General features: G+C 42.5%; 1 protein-coding gene across 1 annotated transcript in view; it reads right to left on the bottom strand.

The window, feature by feature from the left end:
• The window catches only part of brinp1 (bone morphogenetic protein/retinoic acid inducible neural-specific 1), a 139,814-nt gene that overhangs the window by 59,627 nt on the left and 55,997 nt on the right, over positions 1 to 24,190 (bottom strand). Inside the window, exons 3-4 of the mRNA XM_055936740.1 lie at positions 10,919 to 11,109; positions 7,859 to 8,028 (exon numbers count right to left, since the gene is read on the bottom strand). Coding sequence (XP_055792715.1) covers positions 7,859 to 8,028; positions 10,919 to 11,109 — 361 coding nt within the window. The remainder of the gene's footprint in view (positions 1 to 7,858; positions 8,029 to 10,918; positions 11,110 to 24,190) is intronic.

The raw sequence follows: 24,190 nt of genomic DNA, 5'->3' as shown, positions 1-24,190 counted from the left end.
CAATAGTACTTTCACATGATTCCAAGAAGCCAGATGCGATGCTACTCAGCAATGGAGATTAAGAGAAAAAACTCTTGGCATTAACCTCAATGGAAAATCACTCAGTCTCTGGCTCAGTTAGAGAACTCTTAGCTTAAATGAGGGGGGTTGCGTTGGCAGCTTGCATGAAGTCCAATCTCGTGAATAGGGGTTATCGAAGACACGGGAAGGGTCCATTGTCAAATACTTAATAGTGAACAAACATGATATACAGCTACATTGATACAGAGCGCAGATACAGTGATGGGTAAATCAGATCCTCAATTCACCCAGTAAAATGTGTTTGTGTCCTTTAAGGCCCTATTTCTCCCATCCTGCTTGGAACATGCTGGTTGAATCAACATTATTTCCACGTCATTTCAATAAAATGACGTTGAATCAACGTGGAATAGATGTTGAATTGATGTCTGTTCCCAGTGGACATTTTCCCATCTTTCATTGTGATTCGGGGCCAGATGGCAGGTTGACAAGCAGGAAATTAGACAGATGTATATCTTACCCTTGACGTCACTCTGTTGTGGGATAAAACAGAGTGATAGGCTCCCAATAAGCTTCGCAATAACATTGCTTAACATTAAAGTGTATGTCCCTTCCTGCCAAATATGTTATGTTTTGAGCACAATAGACAACATAATTTGGATCTGTTTATTATTTAAGAGTATCTAAAGTTAGGTATGCTTGCAGCAGCCATACCACTGCAACTGTCCACCACTGCAAACTCCAAAATGTCAGAAAGCTACAGTAGAGTTACTGACGGAGAAGTCACAACAAGAACTTTTCGAATTTCTCAGCAGCCCTGCATAAAGTTTCAAAGTAGATTGATTACTGTGCTTTCCTGGCCTATCAAACCCTGGCATCTTGATGGGTGCTGACAGGGTGGTTTTCTCCCGTTGCTTATCACATAATAAATGACTTCCTATAAAGGTCGTATTGCATGATGCATGGTAACCTAGCAGAGTGAATAACTGTTCTTTATATAACCTCTGGGCAACCCCATTGTTGGCAAAACATGCACATGCATGCACGCGCATGCATACACACACTCACAATGTCACACATCCTGTACACGTGCACACACGACTGTGTGCACTGTGAATGCAGAAAATACATCAGACATTTTCCCTCGATCAATATAAGATTACTGTCCTTGGTAAACCACCACTGATTCTCACTCTCTCACTCACTCTCACACTCACTCTCACACTCACTCTCACACTCACACACTCCATTTATTGGTTTGCCAGATTATAAAAATTGCATACAACGTAATAAAAATACAAGGAGCAATCAAAGAGCTGAAACAGGCCAAGGGGGATTTAGAGGATTTGGATTATTAAGCGGAACACAACTCAGAATCCCAGTGGGCCCATACTGTTTCATAGTCCTATCTTTAAACCATGGCTCTAGAACACGCTCTCTTTCATCTACAAAAGTCCGTATACCTACACTCCCTACATATCTAGAACCTTAAAGGGTTTGGCTTTCCCTATAGGAGAACCCTTTGAAGAACCATTTTTGGTTCTAGTTAGAACCCTTTTGCGTTCCATGTAAAAGTAGAACCCTTTCTTCAGAGGGTTCTACATGAAACTCAACAGGGTTCTACTTGGAACCAAAAAGGGTTATCTTATGTGGACAGCCGAAGAACCCTTTTGGAACCCTTTTTTCTAAGATTGTGGAATCATAAGCACATTTGGATTATAATGAGAGGAACAATGTTATCATCCTGTGTTTGTTTGTCAATTTTAGGATTTGTTTGAATTGCAAACTCAATCTTTGTCCAGAGCAGGAGAATTGGTTTGTTTTAGAGTGAAAACATACTATAGTACATTGCATCCTATCCATCTCTTCTCATTTAGATGGATCCCACTAACGGTTATAGCATATTTCCTGTCAATTATGTGCACAATGGATTGCTAAGAGCATGTCACGCTGGAAGCCTCAGGAGCATTGGCATTTCAATATGTTATGTAACGGGGATGAGTGGCAACGTTATGTCTAATACCCATTTTGTTTAACAATATCACCATGTATTTTTAATTAACACCTATTCAATTATTCACATTATATGCCATTTTCATGGTGTCTGTGATTCATAAGGACTCAAGTGAACTTCATGCACTGTTGCAGTCATTATTCAAAATGTATAATTGTAGATTTTTCCCTCCAGCACCGACTGACAGAAAAACTATGGCTGCAATAAGACTGGCTTCAGGAGGCGTTGTTGCAAGCTTGCTGAAGTTCAGGAAATTGCTTGCCCATGCAGCTCAGATGAAGCACAATCAACCAATCAATCCTTCTTCGCCCCTCGCTCTTTCTTTCAGAGAAATATGTAATTAACTACTAACTTACATGCATGTATCCCACCAGGTCAGAAGGTGCTTGTAATTTCAAGAAGAAGCAACTTACCTCATTCACCAACAATGAGCCCACATGGCAGTCATTTTGTGCTGCACATCTACACTTTATTACGGCAGTGTAGAGGTGAGGAGTTTTACTACTGACAACGTTTGTGGTATAGCTACAGTTAGTGAATCAAGGCACAGTTATTAGCATCACTGCTTATCAAAGGCTTCAAGACATCGCCTAGCCCTGTCCTCTAGCTATTTCAGAAATATTTGCTGTCACACAACTCTGGTGACAGCGGGCAGGATTAAAAATCATGTTAGCCTGAGAGAAGGAGGGAGAGAGGGAACGAAGGAATAGATTGGGACTTGAGGGAGGGATACATCCAGTATGATGGAGTGTCATCATCAAGGGAATGCTGTCACTGCAGAGCTTTTCTTAATGTGCCTATCACCTGCCACTCACCTAATGACTTTCTATTTCTAGAAACAGGGAAATGAAGGGAGAAGCTCCCCAGTAACTCTTCATGGCTGGACACATCTCAGAGCAAGTTTGCTTTTGGAATGTAATGTGATTCCATGGAATTTAATAATTACACTGTATCACATGGCCTACCCGCAAAACTCATGATATATCAGTTGGTAAAATTGGTAGTGCTAAAACTGAGTACCAACATATAAAATACAAATGCATTCATTAGGCCACAACCCTCCCCAAACAAGTAATCAAAGCTGAGTTAAATGCACACCCCAAAAAATCTGGGTCACCCCAAAAAACATTTAATATATATAATATCTACTCAAGAGGACTGTGGACCACAGAGGTGGCAATCAGAAAGGAGAAACAGGATTCTGGCCTGTCCCATAGATCCGGCATGGATGCCTGAAAAACAACTGCTGCATCATCAGCAAATCTGCATATTGAATCCTAGTGTAAATCAAGCCAGCAGAGTGACTCTTCAGGGAGGTGACCTTGTGGGAACACTGGCCAGCGTCACACAGCAGAAACCATATTCCGACCACCCCTGCATAATCATTCAGGGTCTTTGTCACAGATAAACAGCCTGCTCATAACATTACATTTTTTCCTCCATCTTTCATTAAAACACCCTACAGGGCATCTTATTTTGCTTCTTAAATGATTCCCCCCTCCAGGAGTGCTATCTTGCAGCCAGCTATTGGATCCTGCTACACAGAAGCACACGTCTTACTTTTTATTTCTAACGGGAGGGTGATTGTGCCATGCACAGTTTGACGCATGTTCTTCATTCTGTTGTGCTGTTCTTTATTTCGCTTAGTGGGCTACTGTACATGTCTGATTTAGGCTATGCTACAGTTTTAGACAGTATGTTGTGTCCCAATTACTTGTTTGTTTGCCCTGCTGAGGCATGGCTGGATGGAAAGACAAACGAATAGGTTGCCAGACTAGTAAACACAATGAAAGATAGTTGGCTCTGAAAGAATGAAGGGGTAATGGACGGGTTGTCACATAAGTTGACGCTGGAGAGACGAAGCAGGTACAGGGAGTAAAACATTTATTAAATAAAGGACATGGAACGAGACACGAACAGCGTCAGCAAACTAATACTAAAGACAAAAACAATACAATGCAGCAGCGGGGAACAGAGCTGGGGAACTGACAAATATAGGGGAGGAAATAAACAGGTGATAAGTGAGTCCAGGTGAGTCCAATAACGCTGATGCGCGTGACGAGGGAAGGCAGGTGTTGCGTGATGGATGGCAGGAGTGTGTGATGCAGGGCAACCTGGCGCCCTCAAGTGGCCAGGGGGAGGGAAGAGCGGGAGCAGATGTGTCGACGGGTTGATCAGCAGACGGGTTGATCAATAGAAATATGGATGGATAGATATTGCTGTGTATACACTGAGTGTACAAAACATGTTCTTTCCATGACAGACTGACCAGGTGAATCCAGGTGAAAGCTATTATCCATTAATGATGTCACTTGTTACATCCACTTCAATCAGTGTAGATGAAGGGGAGGAGACAGGTTAAAGAGAGACAATTGAGACAATTGAGACATGGATTGTGTAGGTGTGCCATTCAGAGGTTGAATGGGCAACACAAAATATTTAAGTACCTCTGAACGGAGTATGGTAGTAGATGCCAAGCGCACCGGTTTGTGTCAAGAACTGCAACGCTGCTGGGTTTTTCACGCTCAACCGTTTTCCCGTGTGTATAAAGAATGGACCACCACCCAAAGGACATCCAGCCAACTTGACACAACTGTGGGAAGCATTGGATTCAACATGGGACAGCATCCCTGTGGAACGCTTTCAACACCTAATATAGTCCATGCTCCGGCAAATTGGGCTGTTCTGAGGGCAAAAGAGGGTGCAACTCAATATTAGGAAGGCATTCCTAATGTTTTGTTCACTCAGTGTATATAATTGCAAGAGCAGTAGAAAAAAAATGTATGCTCTTGGCAACTTTAGTTGTCATCTCTTCAATGTGTAGGAAGTGAAGAACAGTTCTATATTCTAGGAGACAAATTAAGTACTGTGGGAATCCTCCTATATGATCTCATTACTCAGTAACCACAGGTCAGCCTGCCTAGTGTAAGCCATGTGTGTGTGTGTGTTCTCTTTCCCTTTCCCATTGAACTCCATAAAAGCTGATGTGCCAGGTAGATCGTTAAAGATTGACGTCGAAATTGGAAGTCTATCCATGCCCTGAGGATGACGGGAAATGCCTTCAAAACCAGCCGCTAGGGGCAATAGTGAGTGCTATTACCATCAAGTAAACTTGGGTTTTGCTAAGGCATTGTGGACGGGGTTGGCGAATGGGCATAACCCAATGACTCTGGATCAGAAGGTTGCGTGTGAGATCCCAGTTGTGGATACTGGTTTTAAATGTTTTGTTTTAACCCTATCCCTAGCCTTAACCCTTACCTTAACCATTCAGAATGAGTGCCTGAACTTAACACTTAACTTAAATACGTCACGTTTGGAGAACGTGGATGAACATCTAATTCTGCAGTGACTCTGAGACCTTGTTGGATGTGCAACATTGATGAGCTCCCTTTTCTCTTCAGAGCCACTGAATAAAGAGAAAGATGTCTCAGCATATATTGTACACATGCACATTTCAATGCACACACATGGCACTCTAAGACTTCACAGCCCCAACAAACAATCTGCCAGTTACAGAGACACTTTGGCCCAAAAACCTTGTTTGTTTGGAGTTCTGCTATTAAGCCACCCATGGGCTGTGAATGTTTTGAAGCCAAAGGGAATGGAGGTGATGGTTGAGGCTTTCAGGCTACAAACATTCCTTGGTTTGGGCAGATAAATTCCTGTGTGGGGTCTTAGAAAAATAACAAGTCCCTGGCTTGCCCTGGGTGTCACCGGTGCATTGGGGAGATGTCTTCGTTTTGATTAACGTTTGCAAGTTTCTGGAACCTCTTAAGCAGTGCTAAGGCTCGGGGAGATGGGGGGGACGGGCCAGGGATGAGGAGTTGATAAATATAGCCCAGCTTGGCAGATCAGTGGATGCTCTCAGGCCATCCCCACTAATGCACACACACTAATGCCTGTACACTACTGTTCATTTTTCTGCTACAGCCTCAACTATTGAAGTGTCCCCCAGCAAGAGGTATCAGGGGAGAGAGAGTGTACAGACTAAAAAAGATTAAGGCTTACTCTAGACATATGACTAACAATGTGTATGTCTGGTGCATGCATGCGTGCATGTGTGTGTGTGCCTGCATGTGTGTTTGAGAGTGTGATAACATGAGGATATGGAAAATTGTGAAAGGGAAATGAAATACTCAAACTAGCAATCTCCAGAGCTTAAAACGCACATTTCACTAAGTAAACCCAGTACTTAACTCAAACTCTACACAGTAAATGTGCTTACTCGCCAGACAGGAAACAGTCTTAGTTTTCATCTCTATTGATGTCTTTGTGCCTGTGTTTTCTCCATAGACCGCAGCGTCTCACTGTGAAGTTTGACTCCCAGCCATATTAAATCAATATTGGAAGTGCAGGGCCTTGTTCTGTGTCTATAGATCCAGGCTGTGCGTCAGACTCAGCTTCCTCTCCACGTACAGATCGTTGTCTGTCTGCTACGTGACTGTAGGACCAGCGGCTGACTTTACTTCTGCCATCACCTTTTATTTATAGTGCGATAGATTGGCCCAGCCACAACAGATTTTGGATGATAGTACTTCTGACAAAGCATAAACCTTTCAATAGTATGTGTATCAGCTTTCATTTGTGTGGGCAGTGGCCTCAAATAATATTATTTTTGCTTTCAATTTTTCCCTCTTTTCCAGTCAAAACAGAAAAAAACTATCCCTATTTCCTATTGGGAATCAATGCAAATGGATTTTCTGTTATACTGTTTTCCTCCCCCTAAATTCTGTCTAATTTTGTCTTTCTTGTTATATGGTATTTTGTTCCCTTCAAGTGTCTTTGTTTTGCTTATTTGAAATATATATGGAGTGTTTCTTCCTTATCTAATGCCTGAAGGATCAATTGTTCATTCCACTTAAATTGAAGATGGGATCAACATATTTTATTGGATGAAATGAATGTGATAAACCTGTTTTTGTTGATTTGATAACCCTTCTGCCTCACTAAATAAACTCTATTTGTCCTCAGTTGAAACATATGATGAGATATTGTATATGATTAATGTAATTGTAGTGTAAGACAGATTTAATTATTTGTCATTTACTCAGTGTAAAACAATTCTTGTCATTGAGTAGGCACATTCTTTGATGTCGCATGATTGAGGATACACACACGAGGATACACACACACACACACACACACACACACACACACACACACACACACACACACACACACACACACACACACACACACACACACACACACACACACACACACACACACACACACACACACACACACACACACACTTCATAATACTCAGAGATCTCCCACATACACAGTCCAACTATTCAACACCGGTATGACTCAGAGATAGTGCAGGTTTGTCAGTCAAGAAGATAGTCAGGACAGGTCTTCTCTGGCTCCACACAGTTTGGCTGGTTACAGTGGCTATACTGTTGAGAATGCGCTGTGTGTGCTTCTTCCCTCCTCGACTCTTCGCCCAGCCCTGACTCAGCAGCCATTGTCAATTCTGTTTAATTGTGTCATGCTTGACTTCCTGCTACCCAGCACCCCGTCTGCCAGAACCTCTTCATCCACCTGTCACTTGGGACTTCAAAAAGACGGCAAGACACTCTCCAGGGTGGCTAGGATGGGGCTGGAGGTGTGTGTGATAGGCATGTGTTTGTGTACCAGAACAACATCATGTTTGTCGAAATGCGGTTTATATCACAAAAGCTTAGTTAAAGATCACTTGTGGGATTACCAAACAGTGCTCAGACATTACCCTACTTCTCAAACTCATTCCTTTGATGTCCAACTACTGTGACACATTTGAACATATTTATATAATGTATTTTTGTGTGTAAAGATGCATACCTTGATGGCATTGGTAGAGATCTGGATCTCATGGAGTTTCCTCATGGTGCCATCTCGGTCAATGAAGTAGGAGGAGGCCAGCTGGTGCAGGGCCTCCACATTCTGAGTGGCGTTGACCACCTTTCTGTCCAGCTTGTTCTTGGCCATGTACATGGTCAATGCCTCCTCACCTACGGGAAGACAGGAAGTGGAACTTGTTTTATGATACAGTACAATAAAATACCATTGTTGACTTACTATTTTGCCTGGTAGCAGTATTCATTCATGTACACACTTTGTTGTCCATCTGTGGCTAGTAGCCATGGGGCTGCTGAACAGTGGGACAAAGGACAGATGCAGGCCCAATACACATCGGACAGTAGGCCGCAGAGACTTTGAATAAGTGAACATGTAAACTTTTCAGTTTCCCGTACTGCATGTGCTATATCGTGTTGTGTTTGTGTATTTGTATGCTGAAGTCACAGAATGATTTTCCATGTAAATGGACAATAAAGTACATCATATCGTTAGGCAACAAATATTACTGAAGTTTCCAAGCCATCTCTATAGCTTCATTGCAATCATAATGTCTGGAGTGACTATAACTGCCATTTATACATCAAAATGTCACCAGAAACTGTTTATTATCCCCTAATAACTCCATATTATGTGTTTATAAAGGTTGAATATGTTAAGGGCGTAAGTGAGTGGATTGCTTTCACATCGAGGGAATGACCTTTAGAAGTAAACATCCTGATACCGCAGGGGAAGAAGTGAACACTCCAGCAGAAAGCCCTGAACCTTCACACAGCAACAAACAATGACTCTGTGATCTACTGTAAGTGTACGCAAGCCAACGCCTGTTTGTTGACACTTCGTAAAGGTTGAACAGCTCATTTTCCCTCCGCCGCCCTCTCCTTGCCGTTCAAAGAGCATACAAGCCAAGTTGTCTGGAACTCATTCAAGAACATGTCACATATGTTCACGACCCCCCGCATCGTGATTGGTTATTTGGCCTTTGGCGATGCATTGGGATTGGTCACTTAGCTTGTGGTGGCTGTGACCGGGGGGGCGACAGTCATCCCCAATGTCTCATGTCTGGTTGAAACAGAAGTACCGTGGCATGGAAGGAGGATGGCCGCACTCTCTCCCTACTCTCCCTGCTCTTCCCCGGGGGAAGGAAGGTTACGCACACACCCTTGACCTACTGCACAAGGATAATGATACAACATTAACCCTCTATCGCTATAGCTTTGCCCCTCTCTGGCTTATGTGGAAGTAGGTCTACTGTACATAAATATGTGACTTTACTGCTTTTGCCCCAGTAAAGTCAGGCCCAGCCGGCTTAGCTATATTTTATCTTTGTGGGTGATCTTTTCATAAAAAATACATTGTCTTACATTTTACTGGGGCAGCTCTTTGGCTCTGTGCCTCGATAATGACTAAATTGATTCATACCTATAGCTGAGCCTTCAGCGTTCTAAGCTCTGTCTCAGTCTATGGTCAATGATGTCATTCCTATTTTTATGGATATACATTATTGCCATACAGGGCCCTGATTTTATTGGCTACTGTAATGAAATAATACAAGATGATGGATATATAAAAGCAATATATGAGGGGAAGGTATTGATTTGACTGTATATCATTAACACCGTCTGCTGTCTGGTGCTAGGAGTGCCTACTGGTGCTTAAAAGCAATGGAATTGTTAGACATAGGTAATCTATTGTGGAGTTAATGGTACCTGTGTGGGTTACAGGATATATTACATTATACTATTATACTGCACAATGGCAACATGTGCAGTGTTCAATAGTGTCTGCAGACCTGCAAACACACATGCACATACTACATGCACACACACACACTCACACCAACACACATTCTCAATGGGGCCGGCCATCAGACAGACCTATTTTTCCAATTAAACAGGGACTCCTTTTAGCTCATAAAGTGAGTCTGACGAAGAGAACATCGTCTTTTCTGTACTCCTTTATCACCTTAGATGTAATAGCTGTGGGCCTGCAGGCCAGCTTTCAGTACACTCCTGGTTTCTGGGTTTATCGGCTCACATAATGGTGTTTCTTTAATGTGCAACCCAGAGATTAAGATGAGTGACTTCTAGGCCATAACTCTCTGAAATGCCTTCAAGGTTAAACATGATATGGTGAAACTTAGTTAGTTGGGAGAGAGAGGGGGAAGAAAGACCGAGAATTGAAGAAAGAGACGCAAACAAGAAAGAGTAAGAGAGAGAAGAGAGAGAGAGAGAAGAAAGGGGAAGAGAGAGAATGAAAACAGTGAAAAGAGAGAGAAATAAAGATAACCTGCAACATTGCAATCAGTTCTTTGTGTCAAGATTCCTTATATCATTACCTTTAATAACGTCTGCATTTGTGGTAGTAGTGAATCATCCTCCTTGGAGTTGGTTTTATTTTGAACTTATTTATATTTTACCCAAGCATCATATTTCCCCACAATATTACATTTCTGAATTCCATAATGAGTGTGTTAGGAAAAATCACCTTGCAGGCTTGTGTATATGATATTGCAACTTTAAATGTCTACCTATGAAATCCCCCACTTTCACTTTAACTGAATTATTGAAGCTGACTGTTTGACATTCAAGTGAAATCCTAGATTTAAACAGACAAGATATGTTTCTAAAGCAGGGCCTTGCCTGTAAAATGCATGAGCTCCATTCAGCGACAGGTTGATATAAAATGTTGAATCAGATAAAACCACCTCAAATGTTATCTTAACAGGACAGAACCATGAGAAGAACCTGTGCAGGTTTTAGAGGGGGTTACCATTCTATCATTACCAGCCATGCATAAGCTCATTTGACTGTCAAAACGACCTATTTACCAATTGATATCCCATCTATTTCCCATTATTTTCCCATCAAGAAGGTGGCATGGACAATGGACATTACGTTGTATGTATATAACAGCACTTTGCCCAAATAAGGTAATGGGGGGAAAAACTGACAAACCAACCACAATAAGGAGTAGCCCGGGAGCCATTTTTGTGGCCCACCACCGTTGTCTTAGTAAAGTAGAAGTAGATATATGCTTTCTCACCTCCCAAGGTGGCGGATATCAGGATGTGGGTTCCATACTTCTTGATGATGGTGTCGATGAACTGTTGAGTGGAGGGTCGTCGCCCTAGCAACCGGACACTGCGCTGGAAGTCTGGCATGAGCGGCACAGGGTTCCGGATCAGGTCCCTCCTCTCAATGGCTGTGTTCCTCACCTTCCAACGCGCAAACTCCCTACAAGAAAAACAGAACAGGTAAATGCTTATGTCTTAATATATTCATTGATAGCATTATGACAACCATTTATGCAACAGCAACATCAAAATGTCAGGTCATTTTACAATTGGCACCTGCTATAGCAAGCATCTTTGCAGTTGACGTGATGTCACAAATGCCATACTCGTCTAAAGTCCAAAACGGCATTGGATTATTTAGTTAATGTTCACAATAGCTAGTGGCAATGTTATCACAAGAGCATAAGTAAATTGTGATCACATCCTTATTGAAAGGAAACTGCTGTATTGCCATCACTAAGTAAGAGAAAAAACATAGAAGCACTTGGTACTCGGTAATGACATTGAATTAGCTGATTTAGCTCTGCCTCAAGCAGAAAACTGCCAGTGAACATGATCTCCCGCCATCGAGACACCATGTTATCTAATCAAGGCAAATGCCAAGCATGGCTGTGGGCTATCGCCTATTCTCTGTAGGTCCTGATTGTGTTTTCTAAGTAATAAATGATCATCATCAAACCCAACCCAGATCTGGGTCCTGCAATCAGGCAAAAAGCCTGGATCTGTAATCGAATCCCATTCATAGACCTAGATTCTCATAGACATATGAATTGCACTCAAATGTCTATTATAGATATCCCATACAAAACAAATCAAGGACCTCAGCCACCCAAGTCACGACCTATTCACCCCACTACCATCTGTGGAGACAGAACAGGTGCAGCAAATCTGGGACCGAGAGACTGATAAACAGCTTCTATCTCCAGGCCATCAGACTGTTAAACAGTCCCCACTAGCCGGCCTCCACCCAGTACCCTTCCCAGAACCTTAGTCACTGTTAATAGCCGGCTACCACCCTTTACGCTACCCTGTGCCTTAGAGACTGCTGCCCTATATACATAGAGTCATGGAACACTGTTCACTTTAATAATGTTTACATACTTTTTTTACCCACTGCATATGTGGTTGGCGCCCCCCTCGGGTTTGTGCCATGGGGGAGATCTTTGTGGGCTATACTCGGCCTTGTCTCAGGGTAATAAGTTGGTGGTTGAAGATATCCCTCTAGTGTTGTGGGGGCTGTGCTTTGGCAAAGTGGGTGGGGTTATATCCTGCCTGGTTGGCCAAGTCCGGGGGTATAGTCGGACGGGGCCACAGTGTCTCCCGACCCTCCTGTCTCAGGTTCCAGTAATTATGCTGCAATAGTTTGTGTCAGGGGGCTAGGGTCAGTCTGTTATATCTAGAGTATTTCTCCTGTCTTAATTTAAGTATACCTCGCACACTCACACTCACTCACTCACTCACTCACTCACTCACTCACCTGGTCGTGCTCCTGTTTCAACTGTTCTGCCTGTGGCTATGGAACCCTGACCTGTTCACCGGATGTGCTACCTTGTCCCGGACCTGCTGTTTTCGACTCTCTCTCTCTACCACACCTGCTGTCTCTAACTCTGAATGATCGGCTATGAACAGGTGCTGACCTGTTGCAACCTCTACAACCACTGTGATTATTATTACTTGACCCTGCTGGTCATCTTTGAACATCTTGGCCATGTACTGTTAAAATCTCCACCCGGCACAGCCAGAAAAGGACTGGCCATCCCTCAGAGCCTGGTTTCTCTCTAGGTTTCTTCCTAGGTTCATGCCTTTCTAGGGAGTTTTTACTAGCCACCGTGCTTCTACATCTGCATTGCTTGCTGTTTGGATTTTAGGCTGGGTTTCTGTACAGCACTTTGTGACATCAGCTGATGTAAGATGGGCTTTATAAATAATTTTGATTGATTGATTGATTGATTGATACTGTATTCTAGTCATGGCTCATCCCATATAACTACTGATGTACTGTACACACCTTTTCTATTATACTGTCCATACTGTATTTACACACCATTAAAATTTGTTGGGGATTACGTGTGTATTGCTTATTATTGCTATGTATTACTGCACTGTTGGAGCTAGGAACACAAGCATTTCGCTACACCTGCGATTACATTTTCAAATCTGTGTATGATCTTGATTTGGAATCAATTCTGACCTATTGTGTAAATGGTATGGTCTAGTATCTGTAATAGGACTGCTGGTATACTAATATCATTACCCTGGGTTATGGCTAGGGCAACTACTAAAGACTTAGCTATGTGATCCAACAAATAAGAAAAGCCTTCTACATCTATTACATTGCACAGTAGTCCAGGTGTTACTCAGTATTATCTCCCTGCTACTCATTTTAACAATGGCGTAGCTATTACATAATCAGCCTTTTCCATATGTGTTTGACGCAGTATGATGTGCCGTGACTGGCCCTGCCTAGGTCAGGGGTGTCTGATATATAAATAGCCCCCCAGCTATAAAGCTTAGATTTTTTATTCTTTGTCTGAAATCATCCTGCTGGTGGAGCAGTTGTCCTTTTAATTTCCCCTGAGACAGCTTACACTTTGCATGTTTAGCAACACAGGCCCGCAAAACAATTGTTACACGTTGAATGGGGGGAGGGGGACGGTGCTGTAATAAAAATGTCACTTGGCAGCTGGAAGCGGTAGGCTAGGTATCCACGTACAATTAAGTCTACCTGCATGAGGCCGGCTCACATACTGCGTGCTGGGTACCTGAACAATTTGGATTCTGACACCTTGGTAGTCAGACAGATTTGTAAATCTCATTCAACAGGGTCCTCCTGCAACGTAAGAGGATTTTATGAGAGACCACATTTGTTTGGGATAGACACCACTGGCCGTTAATTCAATTTTGAAGCAGTTTCCCCCCCCCCCCATCTACCCTATCATACTCATGCACACCCACACACACCTGCACGAAAGCACCCACACCTGCACAATAGCACACACACACACACACATACACACACACACACACACACACACACACACACACACACACACACACACACACACACAGCCCTTGATGGAGGTGTTGTGGCTCCATGACAGGTGAATCTCGCTCTCTCAGCCTTTTGAAAAGCATCTAAGCGCTTTCTAATTACCGCTCTTCAAGGGGATGGGAACACATGTATACAAATTGCATTGTGTCTGGTTTTGCATCAACAAATCTGAAGGTAAAGTAGGGCAGATAATGAGGCATATTAAGTCTCCACATGAAATCACTCATGAGATAGGTAGCGTGGTTGTGTGTCTGTGTGTGTGTGTCCATTATATGCGTGGGTGTGTAATTGTATACTGTGTGTGTATATGTGAGCTTCTGTATATGAAAGTGTGTGTGTGCATGTGTGCCTCTTTGTGTGTGTGTGTGTGTGTGTGTGTGTGTGTGTGTGTGTGTGTGTGTGTGTGTGTGTGTGTGTGTGTGTGTGTGTGTGTGTGTGTGTGTGTGTGTGTGTGTGTGTGTGTGTGTGTGTGTGTGTGTGTGTGTGTGGTGTGTGTGTCTGTCAATGGGCAATTGTCTAAGCACGAGTGAGGGAGAGATGGAGATAAAGAGAGAGAGAGAGAAAGAGAGAAAGACAAATAGGAAGGGCAAAATGAAGAAAGCTACATTCTGGTCCAATTTGTGCTTATCTCTCCACTGTGTTTGGCTCACGATCCAGCAGCAGCCCTATTCAGTTTTCTCATTTGCTGCAACCCCGTCCTTTGGATCAATGTCAATGAGGAAGTCAAAGTGTTGAAACGACCGCAGTGAAAGGACCCCGTGGTTTAGCGTTGGACTTTATCCTCTATTGTCTCTCGACACTGAGATAGAAATAAAACCGCTGAAGGCTAAGTGCAGGTTAACACAGGGCCCAGGGAAAATAGCACTACACATTAGTCAAACAAATCAAGTCTGACTCAATTACCTAGTCTATCATTCATTAACTCATTTGCTGAAATAGTTGGCATGTGTGCAAAGAAACGTAAAGCAGGATATAAAACGACTCATTCTCTTATCCAGGCAATAGTTGTGTTTACACAGGCAGCTCAATTGTTATATTTTGCCCAATTAGTCAAAAGAAAAACATTTGTGGCAAAAGATCAGAATTGGGCTGCTTGTGTAAACGCAGGAATATTGTTCCAGGCATAATGTGTCAATACCATGTCTTCAACAGACAATTCAAATTCCATTGTACATGCTGATTGCATATATGCAAACAGTAATTCTGCTGTCCTATAACGACCTCTAAAGCATGCTTTACACCACCAAGATGTATTTTCCTCTCCTAGACTCCCCTACCCTCATCATGATTGAGCTTTGAATAGGTCCTTGGGCCCAAATTGAAGGAAGGCAGGCGCTGCTAGGGTACACAATAGTAGGCCTTTGTAGATAGAAAGTGCTCTTTGGTAAAAGGGCTAAATTGGTCATCAAAAAGAAAGGAGGACCAATGCACTCTTCATAAAGAGCTCCTTGGCCCTCTTTTCTTTTGATGATCTATTACTTACTTCCAATTCTCAGAGAGTCGATCAGCTGGGTTCAATCTCCCTGTGCATAGCTCGGGGTAACACCTTTCATTGGCCGTGTTCACCATGCTATTACCATCAGACTTTTTTTCTTTCTCTGCACTTCAGTATTTGGATTGTGTCCAAAGTCACATGCATGCATAGTACATATGCCTACTTTTACAGGTGATTGAGAGATTGGCTAGCAGTCATGATAGTGTGATGATTTGACCTGTTGATGTGCACTTGAGCAAGGCACTTAACCCTAATTGTGCCTGTAAGTCGCTCTGGATAAGAGCATCTGCTAATTGACTATAATGTATCAAAGGGGACATGTAAATGAGTGGTCTCTGTCAACGTTTCTGGTAAGATAACAGGTAATAAAAGGGTTTTAAAGGGTTAATAAAATGGTATTCATATGCAGACAAAAACAGCAGGTGGTGTGAGTACAAAGGCTATGAAGAATAATGTTTTTCTTATCATGACTCTAAACAGACTCTCAAAATAACAGATTTGCAATGGATCTGTTACTAAAAGTAGATTTGCCTCTGATTAGTTGGTTATGTTATTACATCAGTTATAGATTATAGAGGAATTGTAGACTGCTATCTATCAGTAACAGGTCCTGCATTTACCAATTTATACCCAACATGAGTAGAAAATAATATGGCAGTATCATATTTTTCTTCTTTGTATTCCCATAATTCATCCGCCATTTTGTTCATATCAGATATCCAGTAGATGATATGTGACTGCCTTCCACTGGCTTTTCTTCAGAAGAAAACAAAAATATCACAATTCTTCAATGTCAAAAAGATAAGCAATTTTCTAGAGCACAATGGTCGGTGGTGTGTGCCGGTGCATGCTGATTCAGTCGGGCTCCTCTTCAGAGAGCGAGCACTTACTGTGTGTGTGTGTTTGTTTTGGACACACACGCATCCAAATGGAATGATAAATCAGACCTGCACCAAATGCGATAATAACCATGCCAAGAGAACTGAGAGAGATGATCAGATTTACCAAAATCTCATCTCTCTCTCTCCCTCTCTCTCTCTCTGCTATGTATCAATTTGTTTTAAGTACATCCCTCTCTTCGTGGCTCGGGACGATTAGCAAAGAAAAATATGTGTTGGCCATATGTATTTGGGTCCATATGCCCAGATTAAGCAGGCCAACAGATGGAACTGGCTACATGATTCACTGCTTAATCCCTCAACTCAAAGCCCAGTTGAATGATCCCTCAAAGAAACTTATGAGATAAATAGCAGTGCCACTGCAATCTGAGGCATGGGGGAGACGGTGTGATTATCATTTCCATCAGGCATTAGAGTGTGTGTGTGTGTGTGTGTGTGTGTGTGTGTGTGTGTGTGTGTGTGTGTGTGTGTGTGTGTGTGTGTGTGTGTGTGTGTGTGTGTGTGTGTGTGTGTGTGTGTGTGTGTGTGTGTGTGTGTGTGAAGATGATGTCCTCGTAATAGTCTAAATCAATTCAGATAACACTTTAATGGCTTACTAATGCATCATGACACAAGTTGCAGATATATTGATGCACCTCTGTAAATGCCTCATCTAATCTTACTATCTTCTTGTTGTTTTTATGCTTCAACTAAAATGTTTTATGGCTAGCAGGGAGAAAGATTCCAAGACCTTCCAAACATCATTTTTTCCTGCTGCCAACTGATCTTTTGAAGCATTTACCCATTTCACATCCCCCTGGTCTGTGCTCATGAGAAATGACACTACATTTCAAAAAACATTACAGAATGCTGCTTTCTTTAATCAAATATGAAACCACAACAAAAATAAAATGCCAGTATTTTATTTTCCTTTCTTCACAATGCAAATGAAAGATTATTCATATGTTTTCCACCAGGAAAACTTTCGAAAGGCATTTCAACTTATTGTGTTTGATGCCAGGAAGAACATTGGGGAAGAGCTATCCATCTTCCACTAATTCCCCTGCAACCTCGTTTGGAGGGAACATTTCATTCCCGCCCAATTATTTATCGAGTCCTCTCTCTGCAGTTTTGTTCTGTTTACTCGTCTTCCCAGAGCTGAGACAAGACATTAGAGCAATCAAAAGTGTCTGGCTCCCCCTGATTTCTATGAGTGGTGAATGGGGACATATCTCACCAGGGAATGCAACAACTAATGACTGTACTGGTGGCTTTGGTCATGTCTGCTTCTATTTCAGATGTGAACATCTTGCAGGCCTGAAGAAAAAGAACATCCACAGTGCACGGTCCATAATTAAGCATAATCTGTCGCACATTGAGCTACCACTCTCAATCTGCCTCTTATTATGCAGCGAGCAGGAGATGAATATGAACATGTGTAATTGGGAGGGAGGGAGAAGAATGCTCAGAGACAAATGTGGCCAATCAAGGCACTATCTTCTCTGTCAAAGTCGACGCCCCGAGGATTGAGAGACAATCAGGCTTTGAAAAGCTAGACTTAGCTGCCGTCTAACACTAATTTGAAGGAGAACATTACATCCTACACTAACCCACATAACGCTCAATGAAATATATTCATATTATATATTTTCTAATCAAGTAAGCATATATAGCTCTTGATGTCATGGTAGACATTACCTTTACGATGATATACACCAGTCTTAAAAAGCTACCACAGATTTGACAGACAGCTTTAACCTTTTTCCATGGGATCAGGAGAAACTCACCATCTAAGGAACCTTTAGTCGCTGTCCTAGATGCATCTAATCGCTTTCTATAGAGCGATAAAGTGCACACTCCACCAGGCAGTGGCTCTGAAAGTAATCCCACACCCAGATTCAATTCCCCATTAGAAATGGGTGACATGAAAAGAGGGTGTTCAGATAATCCATTGCGGCTGAATGGGCTCTGAACCACACTGTTCTCTGACAGCTCTATGTGTCCGAGAAAGACAGCTACAAATACCATTTTCATAATGCTGTGAAAACCAATATGTGTCCTTGTTCAGCTTTCCAGTAGAGATACAGGATCCTACACTACTGTAGGCCTATCTTTTTGGCTCTGGTGGTGTTACAGAAGCCTTCATGTTCCGATGAGGCTTGCTTACACGGATGTCTCTTTAGGCAAAGCTGGCATGCTGCTTGGGATAGATTGTGATCCAGTAATTATAATTCCCAGAAGAATGATGTGGTAAAATGCATCTCCACACTGTATTGACATATTCCTTCCATTCCTCACAAGCTGGGCTCTCTCTTAGATCAAACATCTCTCTTAGATCAAACATCTCTCTTAGATCAAACATCTCTCTTAGATCAAACAGACAATGCTAAGTGATTTGAACATTTACCATATCTTATTTTTAGTTAGTGTACGTGGCAGCCTTTTCACAAGTGTCCATTCCATATATTACTTCACCCTCCAAGGGATAGGGTGGTTCATTTTAGAACACTCTCATTATTCTGTCTGTACAACCAATCCACATCTGTTGAAGGAAATTCTATTTAAATTAGATTAATATTCATACAAAATCCTATTCCTACCATAGTGGACCAATCATGACTCAGGTATTATCAGGCTGATATGACACAGTAGATAGCACCCTTCTGCGAGCCATACATACAAGAGAAGTAATACCTAACTGAAATCAATTATCCCCACATGTTGAGATCTGGGTTGTTAGGCATTACCCAAGTGTTGAAGTCCCTTGGTGGGTAGTTCATCTCTAAGCTATTATCCCACTGTTCCATAGTGAGGACCCCCAGTGATTTAGATTTTTATATCTCAAACCTTAAAGCTTCTCCTGTGCGGCGGTGGTGTGCTTTATACCGATGGCCAGAGGGGGAAAAAGCACTACAATCAGGGCTTTCATTGTCATCAGACAACTAAAGCAGTAGCCATAAATCAAACAGCCACAGATATACAATTGAATTCCTGGATAATGTTGAACCGCCGAGGCCTTTAAACATATTATGGAATAAATCTTAATCCAATTGCCTTTTTTACTACAGAGGGCCATGTGGAAATCGATGAGGTTTTTATTTTGGCTTTCAACAGTGCTGCTTTGCTGCTTTCTATTCAGTACTGGTGTGGGCTGGATCTCTAAACACAGCAGGTGACATCAAGGCCAGAAATGATAAAGTGAAATCCGTGCCTATTTTAATGTACTGTGTGAATCAGCTGCCACAGGCAATAATGGAGTTCAGACAGCACAGAGGGGCATTTATAAACATCGGTGGGATTGTTCCGAGCCGGAGTTCATAACAATAGATGTGCGTGGTGGTGATGAATCTGATAGTTTCCCTGTTGATGTTCCCATACGTCCTTCACGGGGAATGATGAGAGAGGCTGTGTTGGAGAGATATATTCTATATATACTCATTTTGTTGTTGTGACAAATAGACAAGCGCTGACTAATCAGACTGACTCAGTGCTAATGTTCCCAGGTGTCTGTAAGACATATCTTGACATGAACTAGAGAGGATTGACAGTTGTGAATATTTACCTCCAAGTAATGGTGTGCTGGTCTTTTATACCTGTGCAAAGTGAAAAGTCTCACCAATCAACAATACCTTGCACAAATCATGGACAATCTCTACAGAAAAGCAACTTCAAACCCTGACGTACTGTATTAACTGAAAACATAAAATGCAGGGTTTTCATAAAATAATGTCCCAACAACTTTGGAGAATAATGCTGCATGATGAAATTGATCAAATGTGTTTCATTTACATACACATGGACACTTTTTAAATGTAATTTCTGTATTTTAGACCTGAGAGGACATCACGTGTTGGTTGCTATGGAGACCACCAGGCCTTTCTTAACCTGGGACACCAAGAACTATGGGGGTTTTGGTGGGGGTTTTGGTTTTGGGGAATGTTGAATTTCTCCTTCCAGCGCAGTATGAGCTCTCTGGCACTACTCAATTTCACTTAATAGCTTTGATCCCAAAAAAGTGTATTTCTCCTTTAACCTGTAGAACTACCGGTCAAAATATCACGATGACGAGAGAGGGAGAATTAGAGATGGGGCTAAGCATGGGCCGAACCCAGAAAGCCTCAACCATCCTCATTGTAATTCAGAACACAAAAATTGCCAAATTAATTTGAAGCTTCCCATAAAAGTATTTCAGATGGTAAAGCACTGATATTCACACTATATATTCACATTAATTATAGTTGCAGTGTGTGTTTGAGCCGTATCTACTGTGTAATTGTTATGATCTTAAAACTTTTGAAAGTGTTGACTCGGAAACGATCAGAGGTTGAAAAGCATTTTGGTGAGTGTGATTTTGTATTTATTAATTTTTTAGTTCACCTTTATTTAACCAGGTAGGCTAGTTGAGATTAAGTTCTCATTTACAACTGCAACCTGGCCAAGAATAAAGCAAAGCAGTTCGACACATACAACAACACAGAGTTACACATGAAATAAACAAACATACAGTCAATAATACAGTACAAAAAGTCTATAAACAGTGTGTGCAAATGAGGTAAGATAAGGGAGTTAAGGCAATAAATAGGCCATGTTGGCGAAGTAATTACAATATACCAAATAAACACTGGAGTGATTGATGTGCAGAAGATGAATGTGCAAGTAGAGATACTGGGGTGCAAAGGAGCAAGATCAATAAATAAATACAGTATGGGGATGAGGTAGTTGGATGGGCTATATTACAGATGGGCTATGTACAGGTGCAGTGATCTGCGAGCTGCTCTGACAGCTGGTGCTTAAAGCTAGTGAGGGAGATATGAGTCTCCAGCTTCCGTGATTTTTGCAGTTTGTTCCAGTCATTGACAGCAGAGAACTGGAAGGAAAGGTCGGCCAAAGGAGGAATTGGCTTTGGGGCTGACCAGTGAGACATACCTGCTGGAGGGTGTGCTACGGGTGGGTGCTGCTATGGTGACCAGTGAGCTGAGATAAGGTGGGGCTTTACCTAGCAGAGACTTGTAGATGACCTGGAGCCAGTGGGTTTGGCAACGAGTATGAAGCGAGGGCCAGCCAATGAGAGCATACAGGTCGCAATGGTGGGTAGTGTATGGGGCTTTGGTGACAAAACGGATGGCACTGTGATAGACTGCTTCCAATTTGTTGAGTAGAGTGTTGGAGGCTATTTTGTAAATGACATCGCTGAAGTCGAGGATTGGTAGGATGGTCAGTTTTACGAGGGTATGTTTGGCAGCATGAGTGAAGGATGCTTTGTTGTGAAATAGGAAGCCGATGTGAGTCTGGAAGGAGAGTTTACAGTCTAACCAGACACCCAGGTATTTGTAGTTTTCCACAAATTCTAAGTCAGAACCGTCCAGAGTAGTGATGCTGGATGGGTGGGCAGGTCCGGGCACACTATATATTCAGAGGTTCCTGCAGAGGTTCCTGCACACTATATATTCAGAGGTTCCTGCAAAGCCACATTTTTTAAACACAAAAAAACAGTATTCACTTGACTCCATGTTAACCCCACAGAACAAAGTTATACAAGCAGAAACTGCATTTAAACCATTAACTTGTATTTGCTGAATAACAGTAATGTTTTAGCTAGTTGCTTTTGTTTGAATTTACACTAACGAAATACAAAGCAGTTGAATCATGGTAGAGCAGCATATGCCACATAACCTAGAAGCCACTTGGAAAGAACCATGAATTTAGTCTGTCCAAAATATCTACGTATCCCCTCACATAAAATGTATTTGCAACATTTCACAAAGGTTGAAGAGCATGCATTTAGTTTTACTTGCATTTAAGAGCAGTTGGAGGCAACGGAAGGAGAATTGTATGGCATTGAAGCTAATCTGGATGTTAGTTAACACAGTGTCCAAAGAAGGGCCAGAAGTATACAGAATGGTGTCGTCTGCGTAGAGGTGGATCAGAGTATCACCAACAGCAAGAGCGACATCATTGATGAAGAGAGTCGGCCCGAGAATTGAACCATGTGGCACCCCCATAGAGACTGCCAGAGGTCCAGACAACAGGCCCTCCAATTTGACACACTGAACTCTATCAGAGAAGTAGTTGGTGAACCAGGCGAGGTAGACAGTTGAGAAACCAAGGCTGCTTAGTCTGCCGATAAGAATGTGGTGATTGACAGAGTCGAAAACCTTGGCCAGGTCGATGAATACGGCTGCACAGTAATGTATCCTATTGATGGTGGTTATGACATTGTTTAGGACCTTGAGCGTGGCTGAGGTGCACCCATGACCAGCTCTGAAACCAGATTGCATAGCGGAGAAAGTACGGTGGGATTCGAAATGGTCGGTAATCTGTGTGTTAACTTGGTTTTCGAAGACCTTAGGAAGGCAGGGTAGGATAGATATAGGTCTGTAGCAGTTTGAGTCTAGAGAGTCTCCCCCTTTGAAGAGGGGGATGATCGGGGCAGCTTTGCAATCTTTGGGAATCTCAGACAATACGAAAGAGAGGTTGAATAGGCTAGTAATAGGGGTTGCAACAATTTCGGCAGATAGGTTTAGAAAGAGAGGGTCCAGATTGTCTAGCCCGGCTGATTTGTATGGGTCCAGATTTTGCAGCTCTTTCAGAACATCAGCTATCTGGATTTGGGTGAAGGAGAAATGGGGGAGGCTTGGGCGAGTTGCTGTGGGGGGTGCCGGGCAGTTGACCGGGGTAGGGTTAGCCAGGTGGAAAGCATGGCCAGCCGTAGAAAAATGATTATTGAAATTCTCAATTATAGTGAATTTATCGGTGGTGACAGTGTTTCCTAGCCTCAGTGCAGTGGACAGCTGGGAGGAGGTGCTCTTATTCTCCATGGACTTTACAGTTTGAGTTTGTGCTACAGGATGCAAATTTCTGTTTGAAAAAGCTAGCCTTAGCTTTCCTAACTGCCTGTGTATATTGGTTCCTAACTTCCCTGAAAAGTTGCATATCACAGGGGCTATTCGATGCTAATGCAATACACCACAGGATGTTTTTGTGCTGGTCAAGGGCAGTCAGGTCTGGAGTGAACCAAGGGCTATATCTGTTCCTGGTTCTACATTTTTTGAATGGAGCATGCTTATTTGAGATGGTGAGGAAGCCACTTTTAAAGAATAACCAGGCTTCCTGTACTGACGGGATGAGGTCAATATCATTCAAGGATTCCCCGGCCAGGTCGATTAGAAAGGCCTGCTCGCTGAAGTGTTTTAGGGAGTGTTTGACAGTGATGAGGGTGGTCGTTTGACAACAGACCCATTACGGATACAGGCAATGAGGCAGTGATCGCTGAGATCTTGGTTGAAAACAGTAGAGGTGTATTTGGCAGGCAGGTTGGTTAGGATAATATCTATGAGGGTGCCCGTGTTTACGGATTTGGGGTTGTACCTGGTAGGTTCATTGATAATTTGTGGGATTGAGGGCATCAAGCTTAGATTGTTGGATGGCCGGGGTGTTAAGCATGTCCCAGTTTAGGTCACCTAGCAGCACGAGCTCTGAAGATAGATGGGGGGCAATCAATTCACATATGGTGTCCAGGGCACAGCTGGGGGCAGAGGGTGGGATATAACAAGTGGCAACGGTGAGAGACTTGTTTCTGGAAAGGTGTATTTTTAAAAGTAGAAGCTTGAATTGTTTCGGTGCAGACCTGAATAGTAAGACAGAACTCTGCAGGCTATCTCTGCAGTAGATTGCAACTCCGCCCCCTTTGGCAGTTCTATTTTGGCTGAAAATCTGAGGGTTTTTGGTGGTCTTCCTAAGCCAGGATTCAGACACGGCTAAGACATCCAGGTTGGCAGAGTGTGCTAAAGCAGTGAATAAAACAAACTTAGGGAGG

This window comes from Salvelinus fontinalis, chromosome 10, assembly GCF_029448725.1.
Source record: "Salvelinus fontinalis isolate EN_2023a chromosome 10, ASM2944872v1, whole genome shotgun sequence".
NCBI classification, from domain to species: Eukaryota; Metazoa; Chordata; class Actinopteri; order Salmoniformes; family Salmonidae; genus Salvelinus; species Salvelinus fontinalis.
The sequence above is the reverse complement of the archived record's forward strand: the minus strand, read 5'-3'. Positions and strand labels throughout refer to the sequence as shown.